General features: G+C 41.0%; 1 protein-coding gene across 1 annotated transcript in view; it reads left to right on the forward strand.

Moving 5' to 3' along the window:
- The window catches only part of LOC114669449 (uncharacterized), a 115,636-nt gene that overhangs the window by 37,474 nt on the left and 59,781 nt on the right, over nucleotides 1–18,381 (forward strand). Inside the window, exons 20-27 of the mRNA XM_051924011.1 lie at nucleotides 4,187–4,315; nucleotides 4,643–4,750; nucleotides 5,011–5,145; nucleotides 5,309–5,431; nucleotides 10,755–10,895; nucleotides 11,716–11,823; nucleotides 14,560–14,694; nucleotides 18,152–18,271. Of these exons, the coding sequence (XP_051779971.1) occupies nucleotides 4,187–4,315; nucleotides 4,643–4,750; nucleotides 5,011–5,145; nucleotides 5,309–5,431; nucleotides 10,755–10,895; nucleotides 11,716–11,823; nucleotides 14,560–14,694; nucleotides 18,152–18,271 (999 nt within the window). The remainder of the gene's footprint in view (nucleotides 1–4,186; nucleotides 4,316–4,642; nucleotides 4,751–5,010; nucleotides 5,146–5,308; nucleotides 5,432–10,754; nucleotides 10,896–11,715; nucleotides 11,824–14,559; nucleotides 14,695–18,151; nucleotides 18,272–18,381) is intronic.

Genomic DNA, 18,381 nt, shown 5'->3' on the forward strand with positions numbered 1-18,381 from the left:
TTTGCTTTAGACATTTAGGTTCTCCATGAGTAGAACTGTGTTCCACAATGTAAAGTTGCCTTGTCTTTAATTTGGATTATAACAACATTGAAAAAGGGACCAAGACGGTTACAAGACATGTTGGGCAGGATCATTCCTCCTTTTACATCAGTGATACGTTCTCCCTCTTTTGAAAATCATATATGTGTCCTGGCCCCTTAAACCCAGAACTGGAACAGCCCCACTTACACAAGTGGTCTCATGGGATCCATTTCCCAGATGTAGACCTTCCTTTACATGATTATCTTTAGATATGGTTGCCCCCCAAGCACGGTTCATAATTAACATGGGTTTATTGGGTGGGTTTTCATGCCGATGTCCACAGTATTCTGCAAAGTTCTGTCTCGAAGGTAGTGATGATTATGTTGGAACACTTCACCCTTAGCCATGGGGATATATTAGTTGTCTGTCCCCATGTGATGATGCAGGTTCGCTCCATGCTCCCATCTTCCTTCTGGGATCCCTTGAACCCTGCACTGTCGGTAATGTCACCGATGAGCTGGACAGTGAGGCACAAGAATGAAGCAAGGGGATGGTGCAAAATGTGCAAAGTGCTTTTATTTAAAACAGCAACAACAAAGTGTCCAAATTAAATAAAGTGCAGTACATCAAATATAAGTCATTAAAGAAATAATCCGTAAAAACAAGTGAAAAGGTGGAGGTTAAAATCCAATACAAAATAAATCCTTTAAAACCCGAGGTTAACATAATGCCTGGAAGCAGTCTCTTCAAAACACAAATCCTGGTGCCTTTCTACTGGTGACTCCCCTGCTTCTCTTGTCCAGGCTATGCACCAGGGGAGCCACCCTACCTAGCTGACCTTTTCTCTGCTTTCTCCTGCTGGTCTGTTCACCTCGCCGATCCCTGGCTCCGGTTGGCTTCACCAGATCATGACTTGGGCACCCCAGCGACCAGGGTGCTCACGCTGGGGCTTTCACGTCCCAAGTCCTTCTCGGCCTTATGCGGAGAGCCATCCTTCTTCCAGTCACTCACTAAATGCTCAGTGGGAGCGATCACTACCAACTGCTTCTGGGGTGCTGGCCAAACACCCCACGAGGGCTCACTGTCCAGCTGCCTCTCTCTCCACAGACAGCACATTTGCTCACTCACGCACCGGCTTTCCTCTTTCTGCTTCCTGCCTTCTTCTACTTCTAACCTCCATACGTCTTTTCTTCTTTTTTTCCTTTCCCTTTCTTAACGCGCTTCTATTTACTATGGGGACGTGGATCAAATGTGAAAATTAGCAGCTCCCGGCATCAATTACAGATGTGGATGACTCCTCACCTATGCACCGCATCACGAATTCATCCGGGATCCACCACACTACCACACCCCCTCTCTAAGCGGCGATTATTTATTTAAAAAGTGGCCCTGTTGACTTGGGCTGTGGACCTGCTACACCACACCCCATAGTCAGTTTAGCTGGAGATCGGTAAGCCAGGAACCTGCCTTTGATTGAGCCCAAGCTCCTTCTGCAGGTGATTGTCCCACTGGAGGATGGACTCGTGTTGCTCCTTTGGTCTCATGGGTAAAGGCCCAGGCACCAGGTACACACCAATGAAACCCTGCCTCTATGGCGAGGCCCTGGTGTTCATTTTCTGGGAGAGGTTACTGAGTCTTTTGATGAGACTTTCTATAAAAGTCAATATGATCTGCCCTTTGACTTGCATGACCTTACCAGGGACAACTGCCTTGGACAATGTAGGCTCATTGGGACACCCAAACCTCCAATATGATAAAGCGGCGACTCACAGAGGGCTGGTTGTCACAACCCTGTTATTTGTATTGCAATTAGTACATTGGGACCTTTACAAAGAATATAAAGTAATTGTACACTGAGATCGGTAATATGGTGAATCATGATCGATTGATGTAGATGACTTGGAATGTGACCGGTATATGGGTGGGGCTGTTCTGATTCTTGATATTCTGTATTTAACACTTAATAATGAAGGAATTGTTATTATTAATTGTGTACTATTTTATACTGTCAAGGAGTCATTCTCTCATTGATTGGTGGTGTGTCACTTCATATTTTGGCATTTCAGGTACTGAACCTCAGCTGTTAGTTTGATATGAAATACATTTGGTTTTCCAGGTTGTACTGTGATGTGATGGTTATATTTATATATAAGTTGGTTTATTATCTTTAAATGTCTTTCAGAGAGCCTCCTAAACCACTAACAGCTGTGTTTGGTGGGCTAACAGATGGGCATAAAGGGGGGATCTCACAGGTGGCGCAGTGGTAGTGCTGCTGCTTTGCAGTAAGGAGACTGTGGAAGATTGTGGGTTCACTTCCCGGTTCCTCCCTGTGTGGATAGCGCTTTGAGTACTGAGAAAAGCGCTATATAAATGTAATGAATTATTATTATTAAAGACAAAAAAACTGTAATTGTCTTTACTTCACTATTGGCACGTAGGCTTATTTTACTCAACTGGAAGAATTCTAACTCACCTCTTTTTAGTCAGTAGGTAACTGGCGTTATATATTACCTAAAATTGGAAAAAATCAAATTCTCACTTAGAGCAGGGGTCGCCAACTCCAGTCATGGAGGACCACTGTGGCTGCAGGTTTTCATTCTAACCCTTTTATTAATCGAGTGCCCTGTTTGTGCTGTTCATTAACTTCTTGTGAATTCATTTAAACTGAATTGTTTTTTTAAGATTTGTTCTCCTGAATTTCTTCATCGTTCTTCTGAGTTGCTTCATTTCTTTCCTTAAGTGGCACCCAAACAGAAATGAAATGTGAAGTGAGGGAGCCAACAGAAGACCACCTAAGTCACGGCCTCAAACTCCAACCAATTTCACTCCAACCAGCTGCTTAATTAGGCTCTGATTCTTGTTGTTAATTAAACCCGTTTTTCAATTCCATGGCTTGTTGCTGCTTTCATTGTTCAATGGCAGACATTTCTGAAATTGTGGATTTTCTCTTTTCTAAGAGCTCTGGGGACCTGAGCAGATCAGCATTCCTGAGACCCTCACCTTTCTTTATTTTCAGATATTGTATGATGGACACCTGGGGCCTCATGTATAACGCCGTGCGTAGAACTCACACTATTAAATGGAGTAAGCACAAAAGCGGGAATGTGCATACGCACCGTTTATACATGAGGCCCATTTTGGCTCATTTTCTATCTGTATGTTTGGCTGCTAATTAAGGAAAAAGAAACAATTAAAGGGTCCGAGTCTTCAAGAACAAACCAATTAAAATGAGTTCACAAAAAGTTAATTAGCAGCAAAAACAGGTCACACATTCAGAAAAGGGTTAGAATGAAAACCTGCAGCCAGGGTGGTCCTCCAGGACTGGAGTTGGTGACCCCTGACTTAGAGGATCTGTACAAATGATTTTCAAAACTTGGCAGGATCTAACCAATAACATTTTAGAATAAGCATTTAAATTGAGGAAGTGGATTCTCTCCCCTCTTTTTTATTCTAGTTACTTTTATTTATTTACTTACTTACTTATTTTGACTATTATTAAAGTTTTACTTGCTGACCTAGCTCTCTTTCTCATGGTGGGGGGTCGATTTGTTTGGAAATTAGTTTTGGTAAACTTGACTTCCATGTATGGAATGTTATTTGATTTTAATACAACTAATAAAATGTTTAAAAAACAAAACTGAGTTGGTTTATCAAGTGTTGTAGGACTCCGAGGTAAACAGCAGAGACTCTTTACAGGAGGGCAATGAGTGGCACCATTGTGTGGGTCGGCCAAGAACAACTGTGTATGTCACACCATCTTGTGATTGACTCTCAATATTATGGAAACGTCCGAGCTTTCTACACTCTCATTAGATGCTACTGGAATTCCAAAATGAAGAGCAACAAAAAGAGTCACATGAATAATCTACCAAGTAGTGTGGTAGACAGTAGAACTTGAGGGACTTTTCAAACTCGACTTGATGTTATTTTAGAAGAATCAAGTGGATAGGACTGGCGAGCATTGTTGGGCTGAATGGCCTGATCTCAAAATACAAGTCTGCTCAGACTGTTGACCAGGATGCTTTGAGTAGTCATTCCTGGACCGAGGAGTAGGTAGTAGCACACCTCATGTACTTGGTCAATGCAGCAAGTTTACTGTTGGCGGACAATTTACTTGGCTTTTTATTGAATTAACATCTCTGTTTTCTTCGGTTTTGTCACACAGGGTGGACTTTTCAACAATTTTGTGCACCTGAACAAAGCTGTAATCTAAGTTTGTCCATAAACTATGGCGCAGGGAGTCAGACAAGGATTTCGAGATGCTGTCTTTCAGATCTGTGCAATAACCAAGCAGGTAAGAATTCTCTTGTGCGTTTACGTCTTTCTGATTATGCGGACAATTTCTCTAACAATGAAACTTTAAAACATGTCCTTTAAATGAAAGTGTGTATTGACAGAGGTGTTGGAATTATTCTAAAGGACAGTTCTGCTCCACATCTTCAGGGAAATGTCATTTCTAATATGAAGTTAGTACCGTTGACTTGAAGTCTTTTTCCTTTATCCACTAATAATTTGTATTCCTATAGTTTGCCGTAATCCTCTTATCCAATTCGTCACATATACAAAAGATATGATGGCTGTGTCCACATGGCTTTTATTAATCACTATTCTCCTCTTGCAGTCAACGCATCGAGTGACGCCAATGGCCTGGTGTGCTGTGCTGGGACTAATGGCACCTGCCAGCAGACCATCAACTGTACGGGTGTTGAGGACCACTGCTTCACCTCAAGTAGGTGCAATGAGATTGTTTACAGATTCATTTTCATTGGTCGTATTTACTGATATTTACTTCCAGCTACTTCAAATCCAATTCTACTTTACAGTAATTTACTCCTGGCGTTTTTAATACTATGAACCTCCCCAGCACTTTTAAGTGGGCTAAGATACTCTCAATAAATTAAATCAAATATTCTTCAAGAAAACAAAAAAAGCTAATGCAAAACCTCAAACCTGTACCTCGGTGTCTTCTACTTTCTGTATCTGCCATAGATGATGTATGGACGACAGTCATGGGCTGCTCTTCAAAGGACGCTTGTGATCTCTCAGCAAATTCATGGGCCAGCTTGCCAGGTTTTCTTTCTTCTCAGATCAGCTGCTGTCAGGGTGACCTCTGCAATCAGCCAGGTTTGTCACTCAATGATATTTTGATGAAATGTTTAAAAACGGTTCAGTGCTGGCTATCTGATGTAGTGTGCTGCTGGAGAAGCTGATGCTTTGGATTTTTAAATTTGCTTTTTTGTTCCAATATGCATAACTTTTAACAGCTGGATTTGTTGATATTTTTTAGCTCCCAGGCTCAGTTGCAATAATTGTTTCTCCTCCAATTCCTGGGAAACGTGTTACAATGGAATCACGACCTGCGGTTCTGACCAAACGACCTGTGCATCCATCTTCATCGCCCAAACTTCAGGTAGGGCCTCAGCCGATGTGCGCACCACTGAGCTCATCTTGAAATCAGTCTTGGGCCTTCACGGCAGCTTTTCTTCAGTCGGATTGTATTCATCTTAAATCATGTCTTACGATCTTTTAATAACAAAAAGGACTTTTTCATGTGGAAACTTTGAAAAGGTTGTGACTGTTTGCCTCAATCCAGCCCGGCATGTGAGGAATGCTTGGTGTTACACGAGATCATTTAAAATGTTCCTGTTTCATTTATGAGTGTAAAAGCTTGAGATAATATGGCCAAGGCAAAGTTACATTTCACACACCGGCATGATGGCGCTCACTTACAGTTTCAGACTCGTGTCAAAATCAAACAAGTCCTCCTCTGTCCCCACTTAAATGTGTCACTCAACTCAGGAGGATGTCAAAAAAACACTCCAGATTGATTATGGCACGCTAGTGGCTGGGCTCGCTGTGCATGGCATACTGCATTGACTCTTGGGATTGGCTCCAGCAGATCCCCATGACCTTGTGTTCGGATTCAGCGGGTTGGAAAATGGATGGATGGATGGATGTCAGTCCTTTCAGCAGCTCAGTGCTGCACTCGTGACGTCACCGCGCTTCATTGTTTTTATGAAAATCGTGATTTTATAAGTGCCGATTTGATGATAATGGCAGCCTCATTTCACACTGTGATTTACTCAGCGGCATAGCTGGAGGTTTTGCCACCCGGGGCAGTCTTTGAGTTTGCCACCCCCCACCAGTTACAACTTATAGTACACATCATACAAAAAAACGAAAACGACAAAAATTGTAACCACATTTTTAATTATTATTTACAATCGAGGTATTTCAATAATGCCCCTTCATTCTTTTTAATACTTCTTCACTCACCTTTTTCCTTTTTCTAAAGGCAGCACCGCTCTCATTTGTTCGCTTCATCTAGAAATTGAGAGAATAATAAAACATTAATAATGAGATTGGAGGGTTTGTCCCTTTTGGCTGGAATAAGTCGACAGAAAGAGTCTGCCGTCAGAGTAATTCGACGAACTGCTCAAGATTCGTATTTGTAAAATATAACTTTACAACATATGTAACCGTTTTAAAAATTAACAGATGGTGCCATTCTGACACAGATAACACACATTAGCCTGCCAAAGACCTGTCAAACAAAATTGTCAAAAAAGTCTAAAAGGTTTTGTCCTAAAGTGAATTAAAAAGTGCTGCCCAGGGGGCCGACTGCCCCCTCTGCCCATCTGTCCACCTTTCAATTTTGTCAACCCCCTGTGTGCGTTTCTGTGTGTGTGTTTGTCAGTTTTTTTGTTTAATTACGTGTCTCAGGTTGGTGGAGCAGTTTTTGTGATGGCGGATGAGGGGGGTGCTTCTGTTGTTAAATAGCTTAAAAATCATTGATCTTTTATTGGCTTCCTTTTACTATTTTCCATTTTCATTTTATCAATAAAAATTTGATTGAAAAAAATCCCGTACATGAAGAGCACGCTTTGCTATTAACGGTGGATAACCAGGCAGCTTCCACTTTAGGTGATGGACTGATTTATTAACCCTTCATTGACGTTACTGCTGTGTCTGCACATTTCCCTTCCATTTCCTGGACTACGTCTGCCTTTGGTGTGGTTGTGTTCTTTCCAGTTCTGGTTGCTGCTCAGTGCATAGTCTGATTAAGGAACTGGACAGATGGTATTATTAATATTATTATTAGTTATACATCACTACGTAGTATCAACAGAGTATTCCTCACTTTATTTCTAAGTTATCGTTGAGGTTTTGTCTTCATATGCAGTATACTGGGTCAATATGTCCTAACGCCTCCACCTGCTTCTGACCTACTGGGTGACCCTGAGCAAGTCACTTCAATGGCCTGCCTGTTCTTAATGGATGGAAACAACAATGTTATGTAACCCTGATTTCATATCCATCATGTCAGCCAAACCTTGCTGAGTCGCTCTTTTTTTTAGGCTTGTTAGCATTTCCCACAGAAGCAGTTTTGTTTTCCAAAACAGAATTAAAAGATGGCAGCAATAAATAAGTTCATAATGTAACATCTTTTAACAATAAAAAAGCACACATACACATTTTAATAGAATCTCAGTCACAAAAGGCATACCCACAAATTTAAATGTAGTCCCATTTTCTAATGTGTTGCAATATATAGAAGGTCAAAATACAAGCAACATTAATAAAATAAGCTGTGGGTTTTAGGGACGAGGTATGCTGCGTTATTGTCACATATTGTTAAGTTAGAACAATCTCAATGAGAACAGACCAACAAAGCTCACCTGTCCTGTCCACGTACTTCTTCTAAAATAGCATCAAGTTGAGTTTTAAAAGTTTCAAAAGTCTCACTGTCCACCACACTACTCAGTCGCTTATTCCAAGTGTCCACATGTAAAAAAAACTTCCTAATGTTTGTGTGAAATTTCCCCTTCACAAGTTTCCAATGGTGTCCCCGTGTTCTTGATGAACTCAATTTAAAGTCACCATCTCGATCCAATGGACTAATCCCCTTCATCATTTTAAACACTTTAGTCAGATCTCCTCTTCATCACTGTAAAGGCTCAGCTCTTTTCATCTTCTCTCATAGCTCATCCCCTGTAGCCCCCCGTAATCAGCCTAGTCGCTTTTCTCTGGACCTTCTCTAGTGCTGCTATGTTCTTTTTGTAGTCTGGAGACCCAAACTGCACACAGGACTCCAGATGAGGCCTCACCAGTGTGTTATAAAGACTGAGCGTCACCTCCTGTGACTTGTACTCCACACACCAAGGCGCTATATAACCTGACATTCTGTTAGCCTTCTTAATGGCTTCTCAACACTGGCTGGAATTTGATAGCTTAGAGTCCACTATGACTCCTAAATCCTTCTCATAAGGTGGACTCTCGATGTTCAGACCCCCCATTGTGTATTCAAACCTCACATTTTTACTTCCTATGTGTAATTCTTTACATTTACTGACATAAAATTTCATCTGCCACAAATTTGCCCAAGCCTGTCTGCTGTCCAAGTCCCTCTGTGATGATATAACTGATTCCCGATTATCTGCCAGTCCACCTGTCTTAGTATCATCTGCAGACTTAACCAGCTTGTTATTTATTTTCTTATCTAAATCATTTATAGATATTAAAAATAGCAGTGACCTTACCATTGAAGGAGTGCAGTTGCTAAATTCTCACCATCCTCAGTCGCTGCCCCTTAAGTGCCCAATGGCTGATTTTATAGTGGCCTGTCCACTAATTTCAATGACAGAGGAAGCACTTACTTTAAATTTCACACACACTTCTAAAATTTGCTTTTTAGGACATTCAATTATATTTATGCTGAAGCCACTCAGTGTCAATACCGGATTGCAAGGAGCCAATATGTGTCTACTCAATTAGCTCTTCACATCCATTAAAAATGAGCACTCAACACACACCAGTATGACCAGTGGGAAGACACCAATGAACCTGACCTGCACGTGTATGGATTTGAGATCAAGACTAGAATATTCAGAGTAAGACATACTTGCCTGTATGGTAGATGTGTAAAACTACATAAGCAGAGCCTGAGAGGTTCTCTTCATGCAAAGAACCACCGACACATGGAATAAATGATCAAGTGGTGTGGTAGACAGGTGGAATTTAGGGACCTTCAGATCTCGACTTGATGTTATTTTAGATGATTGGGGTGAACAGAATGGATGAACTTGTTGGGCTGTTCTCATCACAGATGGTCCAGTGTTCAAAAAAGGCTGTAACCCTGGAAACACACAATATGCTTAAAGCAAATGTCAAGGAGTCAGTGCTTTTTTAAAAAATAAATAATAAAAAGAACATTTCGGAATATTCTAGAACAGGGGTTTCCAAACTCGATCCTGGGGACCGCCTGTGGCTGCAGGTTTTTGTTCCAAGCAGATTCACAATCGGTGGTAATAATTGATAATAACTGCTCTAATTTAATTAGCTGCTCTTTTTTCTCTTCTTTTATTCTGCATTCACAAAAATACAAGTGTGTTTTTTTTTTACATTTATAAGACATTTAGAAATATTTATATTTTCTTCTAAAGCTATAAATGTTTAACTCTCTTTTCTTGTTTTCCTATTATTTTCCCCTTCTCCCGTGTAGTTTGCTCCCTTCATTTAACCCTAATAGTGACAATTAGCAACCAGCACAGCAGACACCCGGGATGATGAAAGCTGCAATGACTTCAGTGTCAGACTCGCCAATTAGTAAAATAATCAGTTAAATAACCAGAATACCCTTAAAAGCAGAATGAAAATTAGGTTGAAAATACTGTTAACGACTAAAAAAAAAAATCTACATATTCCCTATATAACTGCTTATTACATTTTAATAAAAAATCTACCAAACTTAGTTTGTAATTTCTACATTGACTCCAAAACACAGAAACTGGGAAATGATGACTTAATTAGGCTAAGAGTCCAATGAAAAACCAAAGTTGGTTGGAACAAAAACCTGCAGCCACAGGGGATCTCCAGGACTGAGTTTGGAAACCACTGTTCTAGAAGATAATGTGGAAGATGGAAATACGGATCATCAACAAAGTAGGAGAACTGTGCATCACCCATCAGAGAATAGTTGGGCCTGTGGAGGTTGAGAAGCTGTAGATGTTTGTGTAAATGTGTCTCGTGACTGGAGGTGACTGGAGGTGTTGGCCTCAGTCCATGAATCTGCTCTCTATTATCGGCATATGTCTCACAGTGACTGCCAAGTTCTCAGATTTGGGTAGAGGAGACATGGGCACACTCATCTAACATATGTTTTAACTTAACTGTCTTTATTCCTGCAGGTAAAACAATGCACTAAAATTATAAAAGACCCTAATAAATCCTAAAATACTCTAAAAGTCTTTAATTAATGCTGCTGGAATTACCTTAAAATAAGATTTAAAGTGTATGTAATAAAATTGCTAAATAACACAATAAAACCTGACCCTTACTGATACAGAAAAAATGCGATAATAAAAACAGATTACATTATATTTAAAAAAAAATCTTAAACTATTAGGTTTGGATCCAGCATAAAATTGAATTGAATTGACTATCTAATTTGGATGCAGCCACTTACCATTTCTACATCAGTGACCAATAAGGACACTCAACCTTCACCCCAAACCCTAATGGGACAGCTTGTAGGCGACCTTGGAGCGCTTCTGTGTGACGTCAGGCTGATCTCTCTGCTCAGCCGCTCACTCCCTTGCACTTATGAATGGTTTGAGTGATAAGAAGGGATGTTACCAAATTTTGGTTTTCTATTTATTCATTTCTGTGGTATGTTTCACATGCTATCAAAAAAGTAATTCTGATTTCTGATTTCATCCTTCTCTTCTCCCCAGACATAACCACCTTCAACACTTTTGTCAGGCATTGTTCAACTCCAGAGAGGTGCAATCTTACTTTTTCCATTAACTCTGGATTACAGACGAGCACCTGGGTCTCGCAATGCTGCTCGACCAATGTCTGCAACACTGAAAATGGTAAGAGTTAAAGCGGCACTTGTCCACAATCCTATTTGTCTTGACTTTACGTATGTTGCAAGTTCTACTCTGCGATGGACTTGTGCCTATCCAAGGCTACATCCTGCAGCCTCCATTGCCAAATCAGACCCCAGCTATTCCTATTAGTGAAGTGAAATAACCGAGTTCAAAAGATGGACAGGTGGGTGGTCAACCTGGTCAACAATCCCCAACAGTCTCAGTGAAAGTCCTCGATGCTGACAGACGTTTTCACAGCCAGCTGCTGTATGTTTTGGGGACAGGCAGTGTGGCATACTGGTTATGGGTTTGGACATCAAACCTTGAATCTCAGATGTTGCTGGTTGCCTTGGGTAAGATAAAGGTGTCAGCTTAATAATAAAACACTGAACATGTTATTTTAAAAATGTAAATGTAATTTTAGGGTAGGGAAAAGAGACCCCCAGAGCCACAAATGACCTAACAGTGTAAATGTAGACTGTCGAAGCAGTGCAGTGACAGAACACACACAGAGTGGACTTGAAACCCACTGAATGTTGAGACATGAACGTTTAGCAGGGTCTTCACTTACCCTTCAAAATGGACACTGCTGTTGACTGTGAACGCATCTCTTATGTCACGTTATGAGAAAGTAAGTCTATGGAGAGCCAAGAAGCAGAAGCAGAAACATTGAGATCTTTTCAGGACCTGGATAAGATATTGGGACAGCTTAAAATTCAGCTAAATAAAGAAGCAACAAATGGACTGAATGGCCTCCTCTTGTTTGTCAAATTTTTAATGTTCTATGTTCTTATGGGTCACATGTGTCCTTCAATCTTAACAGCTGACATGCCCAGCATTCCAAATGGACTGGTGTGCTGTGGAGGGAATGACGACTTCTGTCAGATCACCGTCAACTGCCTGGGCGTCCAGGACCAATGCTTCACCTCAGGTAATAAGGGGTCTGCTGTGTCGTTCACAGAATGAGCTTCACATTCAGAACTGTTAGGAGATGTGGACAGCTCTTCATGGATTGCTAAACATACAAAATGATAATATTATTGCTAGATTTATAATTAATTATTGTGATCTTATTCTTAGATTTGACTTTCTGATTAGAAAGACAAGCTGCAGTGTGTTTTGAAGTTTGTTCCTCTTTAGTAATTTGAGCAAATGGAATGAAAGGCTCAATATCAGTGGTCGGTGTCAAGATGAGCATTGTCACCATGTTGTAGACAATAATAATAATAATAATTATTCTTTGCATTTTGGATGTTTCATGCTGACAACAACATGAAGATGTTTTTAATTTGGTTTCATCCTGGCTTCATGTGCACGCAGTCCTTCATTTTGAGAGACCTCCTCTTCATGTTACTACCCTAACCCCACTTTGTCATTTGGTGTTTGCTTGTTGTGGTATCAGACCTTTATGAAGTGCCATTCTCATTTATGTTGAAATACAACTGCACAAGATCCTGGCCATGTCTCCTCCAGGGTTGCTCCATCAGTGTGTTTGCATGATGCCAACCTGGTAACGGGATACACAACGCAAACACACAGAGATCTGCAAAGAGGAGGTATGTGGAAATGAAAGCGTCTACTGCCAAAGCACTTGACACAGGCCACTATCTGAAAGAGGCCACATCCAGTCTGAAAATAACGATGACAATGACGTCTTTATGTCACTTAGTAAAACATTTCAAGATATAAACATTCACAGGAAACCCCAACATGCATGTTTTGTTTTCTAGCCCGCCTGTGAGGTTCAGGACTATTGTCAACTTATAATAATAATAATAATAATAATAATTAATTCATTACATTTATATAGCGCTTTTCTCAATACTCAAAGCGCCATCCACACAGGGAGGAACCGGGAAGCGAACCCACAATCTTCCACAGTCTCCTTACTGCAAAGCAGTAGAATTACCACTATTCTGTTAAGTGTTTCTTTGAGATTGTACTGTGTAGTGGGTGGTTGGAGGTCTTCAGCGATCTGCTTCATAGTTGAGTTTTATTAACAGCTCTGGACAGGACAACCCAGGAAGGCACAAGTAAACCGTTGAAACTGGCCAGATGGCCTGAGGTGCAAGGTCACTGAAGTCTGCCTAGAGATGGAATGGAGTCACGCCGAAACAACTGGCAGAAAGTAGGCAGTTGGCTTTTTGTGTGTTGATTAGGATTCGTCGCTGAATCAGGAGGATCACTCTGTACCACAATGCCCCATTGGTCCAAGATGTGTCACAGGGCACCAAACACTTGGTACAAGTTTTATCTCTCTGCCTCCCTATCTCTCTTCCCACCATTTAACAACCATAGAGGAGGAAAAGAGCACCTGCACCTCTCTCGGTGGCCATATTCAAAGGCCATGCAGAAGAAAAGACCAAGAGCAAGCCACCTGGTAGTCTAAGCAAGATGAACTGATTATTATGCAGTGTAACCACAAGGGGGAGCCACTACAGACAGAATGTCACCCAACACAAGGATTTGATTTCTCCCCAAGACCTTTTCCAATGATCACAGTCACAGTCACTGAGGTGAGGCTGCAGGCATCTTTTAAATCAGACCCAGGACTGCTTCCCTTGTCACTGCACTGGTTGTCCGGAGCACTTCTAAGTTATGTGGAAACCAGGGCACTTCTACCCCTCTATGCCCTCTGGCAGCGCCTAAGGACCCATGCCACCCTGCGAGTGTTCTAACTGGGTCCAGAGTATCACTGCCACCTATCATGTGGGTGAGTGAACTGCTCCTGGCATCTACCACCTACCCCAGTCCATCCACTTTTCTTCCTTCCCAACTGGGAGTCTTTGCTAGGTTGTGTCTCCACTCCTGCCATCCAAGAAATTCTGCTCCATCCCAGTCAGGAAGTCCATCCATCCTCTTTGGCACTTATGCCAGGTTATATTACGCATAATATGTTCGCTAACACTCACATTTGAACTCTGCTGGTATTTTCTATAATAGTTAAATAAATTAACTCCTGTCTGCTCTTTGGAGGTCAAAGATATAAAAGGTGGTGTAATACATGTGGGATACAACAGGGATCTGGGGACATGTTGTTAAGGTCTACATAAAGGGGACAATAGGGTCACTCTAGGACCTCAACATGGCAAATACCTGCTTACCTGCTTAGCTTCATACAATGCCATTCTTGTTGTTGTCATCTGTTTTTGGTTGCTTGGCTATCACATGACTTTTGCTTCCCGAATTTAAGAAGATCTTTATCAGCCTTTGTCTCGTCATGGGCACTCCTTTCCTTGTATTGGTTTTTCAATGTCACTTCTAGTTTAGTCCTTAGATTAGCTTTACCTGACAACATCACAGCCTGACCTGCCTGTGTGACTTCAGTTCTGTATCAACTCAAACCATCTCCTAAAGTCCACGCTGCACAGAGAAGCAGTCAAAAATCCTAATGTTGAGACTCAAGCTGTGTGTGCGACATGCACCTGAACACATAACAGGTGACCGTCCCATAGAAGTACCACAGCCTTTGCTTAACTGCAAGTTCAAGATTGAGTGACGCTCACCGACTAGCAGCAGTTGAGTAAAACTAACAACAGACCACGAGTACGCCATTGTACATTAAATGGTGCAGATGCGATAGAATCCTGCAACTGGAGTCACACAGGCTACACTTTGTCTTATCCATGAAGTGTCTCCTCCTCTCTTTTCATCTCTTCACATACAGACATCGGTGGAATCATCTCCAGAGGGTGCTCTTCAAACAGTGTCTGCGCAGATCCCGTAAATGCAAGTGCAGTTTTACAGATGAGCTTGAGCCCGCAGATGCAGTGCTGTGAAGGCCACCTCTGCAACAACCCAAGTAGGTCACCCTGTTCATGCTTACTGGACTCTGTGGTTTATAATTGCAATTATTTTAAAAATAAGAAGTGATTATCATGGATGACATTGAGACATAAGAGACTTTCCATCTGCTGGTGCGGAGTGTTTTCTCACTAAATGCATTGCCTGAAGTTTCATAATTCAGTAATGGAATCCTTCAGATGCCAGAGGAGCAAAAAATATAAGCCAAGCATGCATTCAATTATTTAAAACAGAATTGATTTAGAAAGAGTTTAGATAATGTATTAATCGTCCTTATGGCGTCTGCTGTCTTCAGACATAAAACGGAGTTTGTCAGGTGAACTGTCAACTGTGCCTACTTTTTCATTCAGAATTGTGTGTGTCAGTTTCTAATGAGAATGGACTCTGAGGGAGAGTTTAGGGTTACTCTGCGATAGTGAGTCACAGGCTTCTGTTGTTCAGGGGGTCACAGTGGACTGGTCAATATTGAAGTAGTAGGTCAGAGTGAATGAGAATAGGATAACTGGCTATATAGTGCCACCAGTGTGTGCAGTACAAGTCAGGGGAGCTTACATTTAAGCTATAAAACTCAGTAATGAGGCCTCACCTGGAGTACTGTGTGCATGTTTGGTCTCCAGGTCAGGTCAGGTCAGGTTGTGGAGCTCACACTGGTACAGCACGTTGCCTCACCCACCACACGTTGAAACAGGTCAGGATCCCATTTGGCAGCAAGTCCCCTTGGCCTGATCCATCCACTTGGGTCCTCAGCAATAAGGATCCTGTGAGCCGACAATGCACAAACACAAAGTCAAACCAGCGGTACCCAAGGATTCTCCGTAGAGACACAATACCAAAAGAGTGCAGTCTTTGTCACAGGTCACTGGATAGCGAACATGACTTGTAGCCATATAGTAAAATATGAAGCAGCAGGATTCTAAAAACTCCTTCCTTCTGCATAGATATCGGGCTACCATCTACTGACTTCATAGCATGATTAACAAGCAGTGCTGGATTAACAATATAAGCAAAGTAAGCACATGCTTAGGGCATCAAGGGTTAAAGGGGCACCACAAAAATTTTTCATGGCCGAATTTATCACATAAATTATTAAATTAATTAAATTTATAGCCATTTTCAAAATTTAATGAAAAATTTATAATGCCTCCCTGTACCTCCCTATGCCGTCACTGTTCGTAGATGGCGCCTTACACAGTGCGTTCTGCATACTGGTACCATCTATGATGGGGAATTCCCGTTTCATGGTGAGATTCCCTTAAACGCCATGTTACTGTATGTCAAAATATTGTGAAAAATAATTCAATTCAAAACAATATGTTTTTATATTTTTAGATAATAGTTAATAGTTGATTAAAAATTATTATCACGTAATTGTTGTGTTTCGTGAATTATCTGTTATTTAACTTAAAATAAATTTCTAGTGTGTAGAAAGTGTTATTTTCTGTTTTAAGCAAAACAAAAAATCGTCCCAGTTTGAGGAAAAAATATTCTGGTAAGTCTATTTAATTGTATTCTTGGATATTTTTAAATTCATTTACATTATGTAAAAGTCAAAATCATACAGCTGATTACTATTAGATAAAATTGTTTATAACTTTTTTACTAATAAAGATTTATTAACAAAATTTTCACAAAATATTCTTCAAATCTTGTACTAAGAATATGTATAAATAGATTTGCTAAATTGACACAAAAGCCATACATAAATTAAATAATCAAAATGGTAAATCTACGGTTTTCATTCCTTCAACAGTAATTTCTCAGCTGAACTTCACCAGTTTCATTTATATGTGCGCCATAAGGTCAGTGCAACAGAAAATGTAAAAACAAGATTCAGTCATGCACAACTTTATAAAATAATTTTAGAAGACAATGTTGAGTGTGCATTTCCAAATGTAGACATTGTCTTTTGTATATTTTTAACATTAATGGTCACAAACTGCTCAGCTGAGCGTTCATTTTCTCGGTTGAAATATATTAAAAATCCCCTCAGAACAACTATGCGTCAAGGCAGGCTGGATGTGTTCTCTCTATTATGTACAGAAGCAGATGTGTTACGTACGATCGATTATGAAGATCCAATCAAAGAGTTTGCAAGGAAAAAAAGTAGGAGAAAATTATTAAGATAAAAATAAAATGAAGCATACAAAAATAAATATTATTTTCCTTCTTACTATAAGTATGTATTGTTTAATTTTGAATTTTCGATAATAAAATAAAATTTTATTTTCTAGTCTGTTATTGTTTTAATATTTTGAATTACTAGTGTAATGGGGCACCAAAATTACTTAGTGCTTAGGGCATCTAAGGGTCTTAATCCGGCCCTGTTCACAAGAGACATGAATGTCACTACCGAGGTAAGTGAACCTCTCGATGAGGTTGACACTCTCTCCACAGACAGACACACTGCTGATAGCTGTGCCCGAGAAGTAATTAAAGGCCTGGCTCTTGGTTCCTATCAGGACCCTCACAAGTCCAGACACTCAGACTCCTCGATCAGAGCCTCCATTGACTCCGCGAACATCACAGCATCGTTGGCGATGTCAAGATCAGTAAATCTTCACCAACAGATGCCCCACAGCCCCTGGACTCCATGACCTTGCCCAACACCCAGTCCAGGCAAGCACTGAACAGAGTAGGAGCAGAACAGACACCTCACGTACTCCAGAAAGAACAGGGAAAAACGCAAAGGTTCTGCCTCCACTCTTCACAGCACTCACAGTACCAGTGCACAGGCCGGACAAGATATCCAGGCACTTCAGGGGGATCCCGTAAAGTCTCAGAATGTCTCACAGGGTAGCTCAATCAATTGAGTAAAACGCTTTTGTGCTCGATGAGAACCCTCAGTGCCAGGATTCGGTCAATGGTAGACTTCTTACACGTACAACCAGACTGTTCTAGTCGCTGGACCTTATTGAGGATGACCCTAGCAAGGACCTTACCTGGCACCGAGAGCAGTGTTATCCCCCTGTAGAATCCAGGAGATCAGCCTTCCCTTTCCAGATAGGGATGACAAGTCTGGTTTTCCAGTCAGTTGGTCTCCAGATTATAAAAAATACAAAGCAGCAGTAGACAAAGTCCAAGCATTTGACACCATACTGTAATGAAAATGAATGGTGAGTCATCTTTAGTTCATCGTCTTTGCTTCCATCTAGTAGATAAAATCATTAAATAATACATTCTAGGTGATTTTTTTCTGAGTGTTGTCAACACCTGCCTTGAAAGTAAGTAAATGGAGAAAATTAGTACAGCGGGTAGGGGCACAGCTAGAAACTTCTTAAGGGCAAATTTTGCATAAATGTTAGAAAGTTCTTCATCACACAGAGAACCACGGGATCATGTCATAAGTGTCCAAGTAATTGATGTCATTTTTGAAGAAATGAGGTGAATAGGACTGGCAAGCTTGTTGGGCTGAGTGACCTGTGTTCATCAAAATTGCTTGAATGTTCACATTTTAGATGACTTTCTGATTTACAACGAATGCTACAGCCGTTCCTGTGACGAGTGCCAAAACAGCATCACCCTGTGCAGCTCACAGTCATCTGCTTGTGGAGTGCTGGTGGGATCCTATAACATGGGTGAGTACCCGTTACACCGTGATGCCTGCGCTTCATGCAGCCCATGGTTGGGCAACTTGAGGTAATGAGTTCTATGCTCGGGCCGCTCTTCTGTTCTCAGAAATGGTGAG

Source organism: Erpetoichthys calabaricus, chromosome 2 (assembly GCF_900747795.2).
Source record: "Erpetoichthys calabaricus chromosome 2, fErpCal1.3, whole genome shotgun sequence".
Lineage (NCBI taxonomy): Eukaryota > Metazoa > Chordata > Cladistia > Polypteriformes > Polypteridae > Erpetoichthys > Erpetoichthys calabaricus.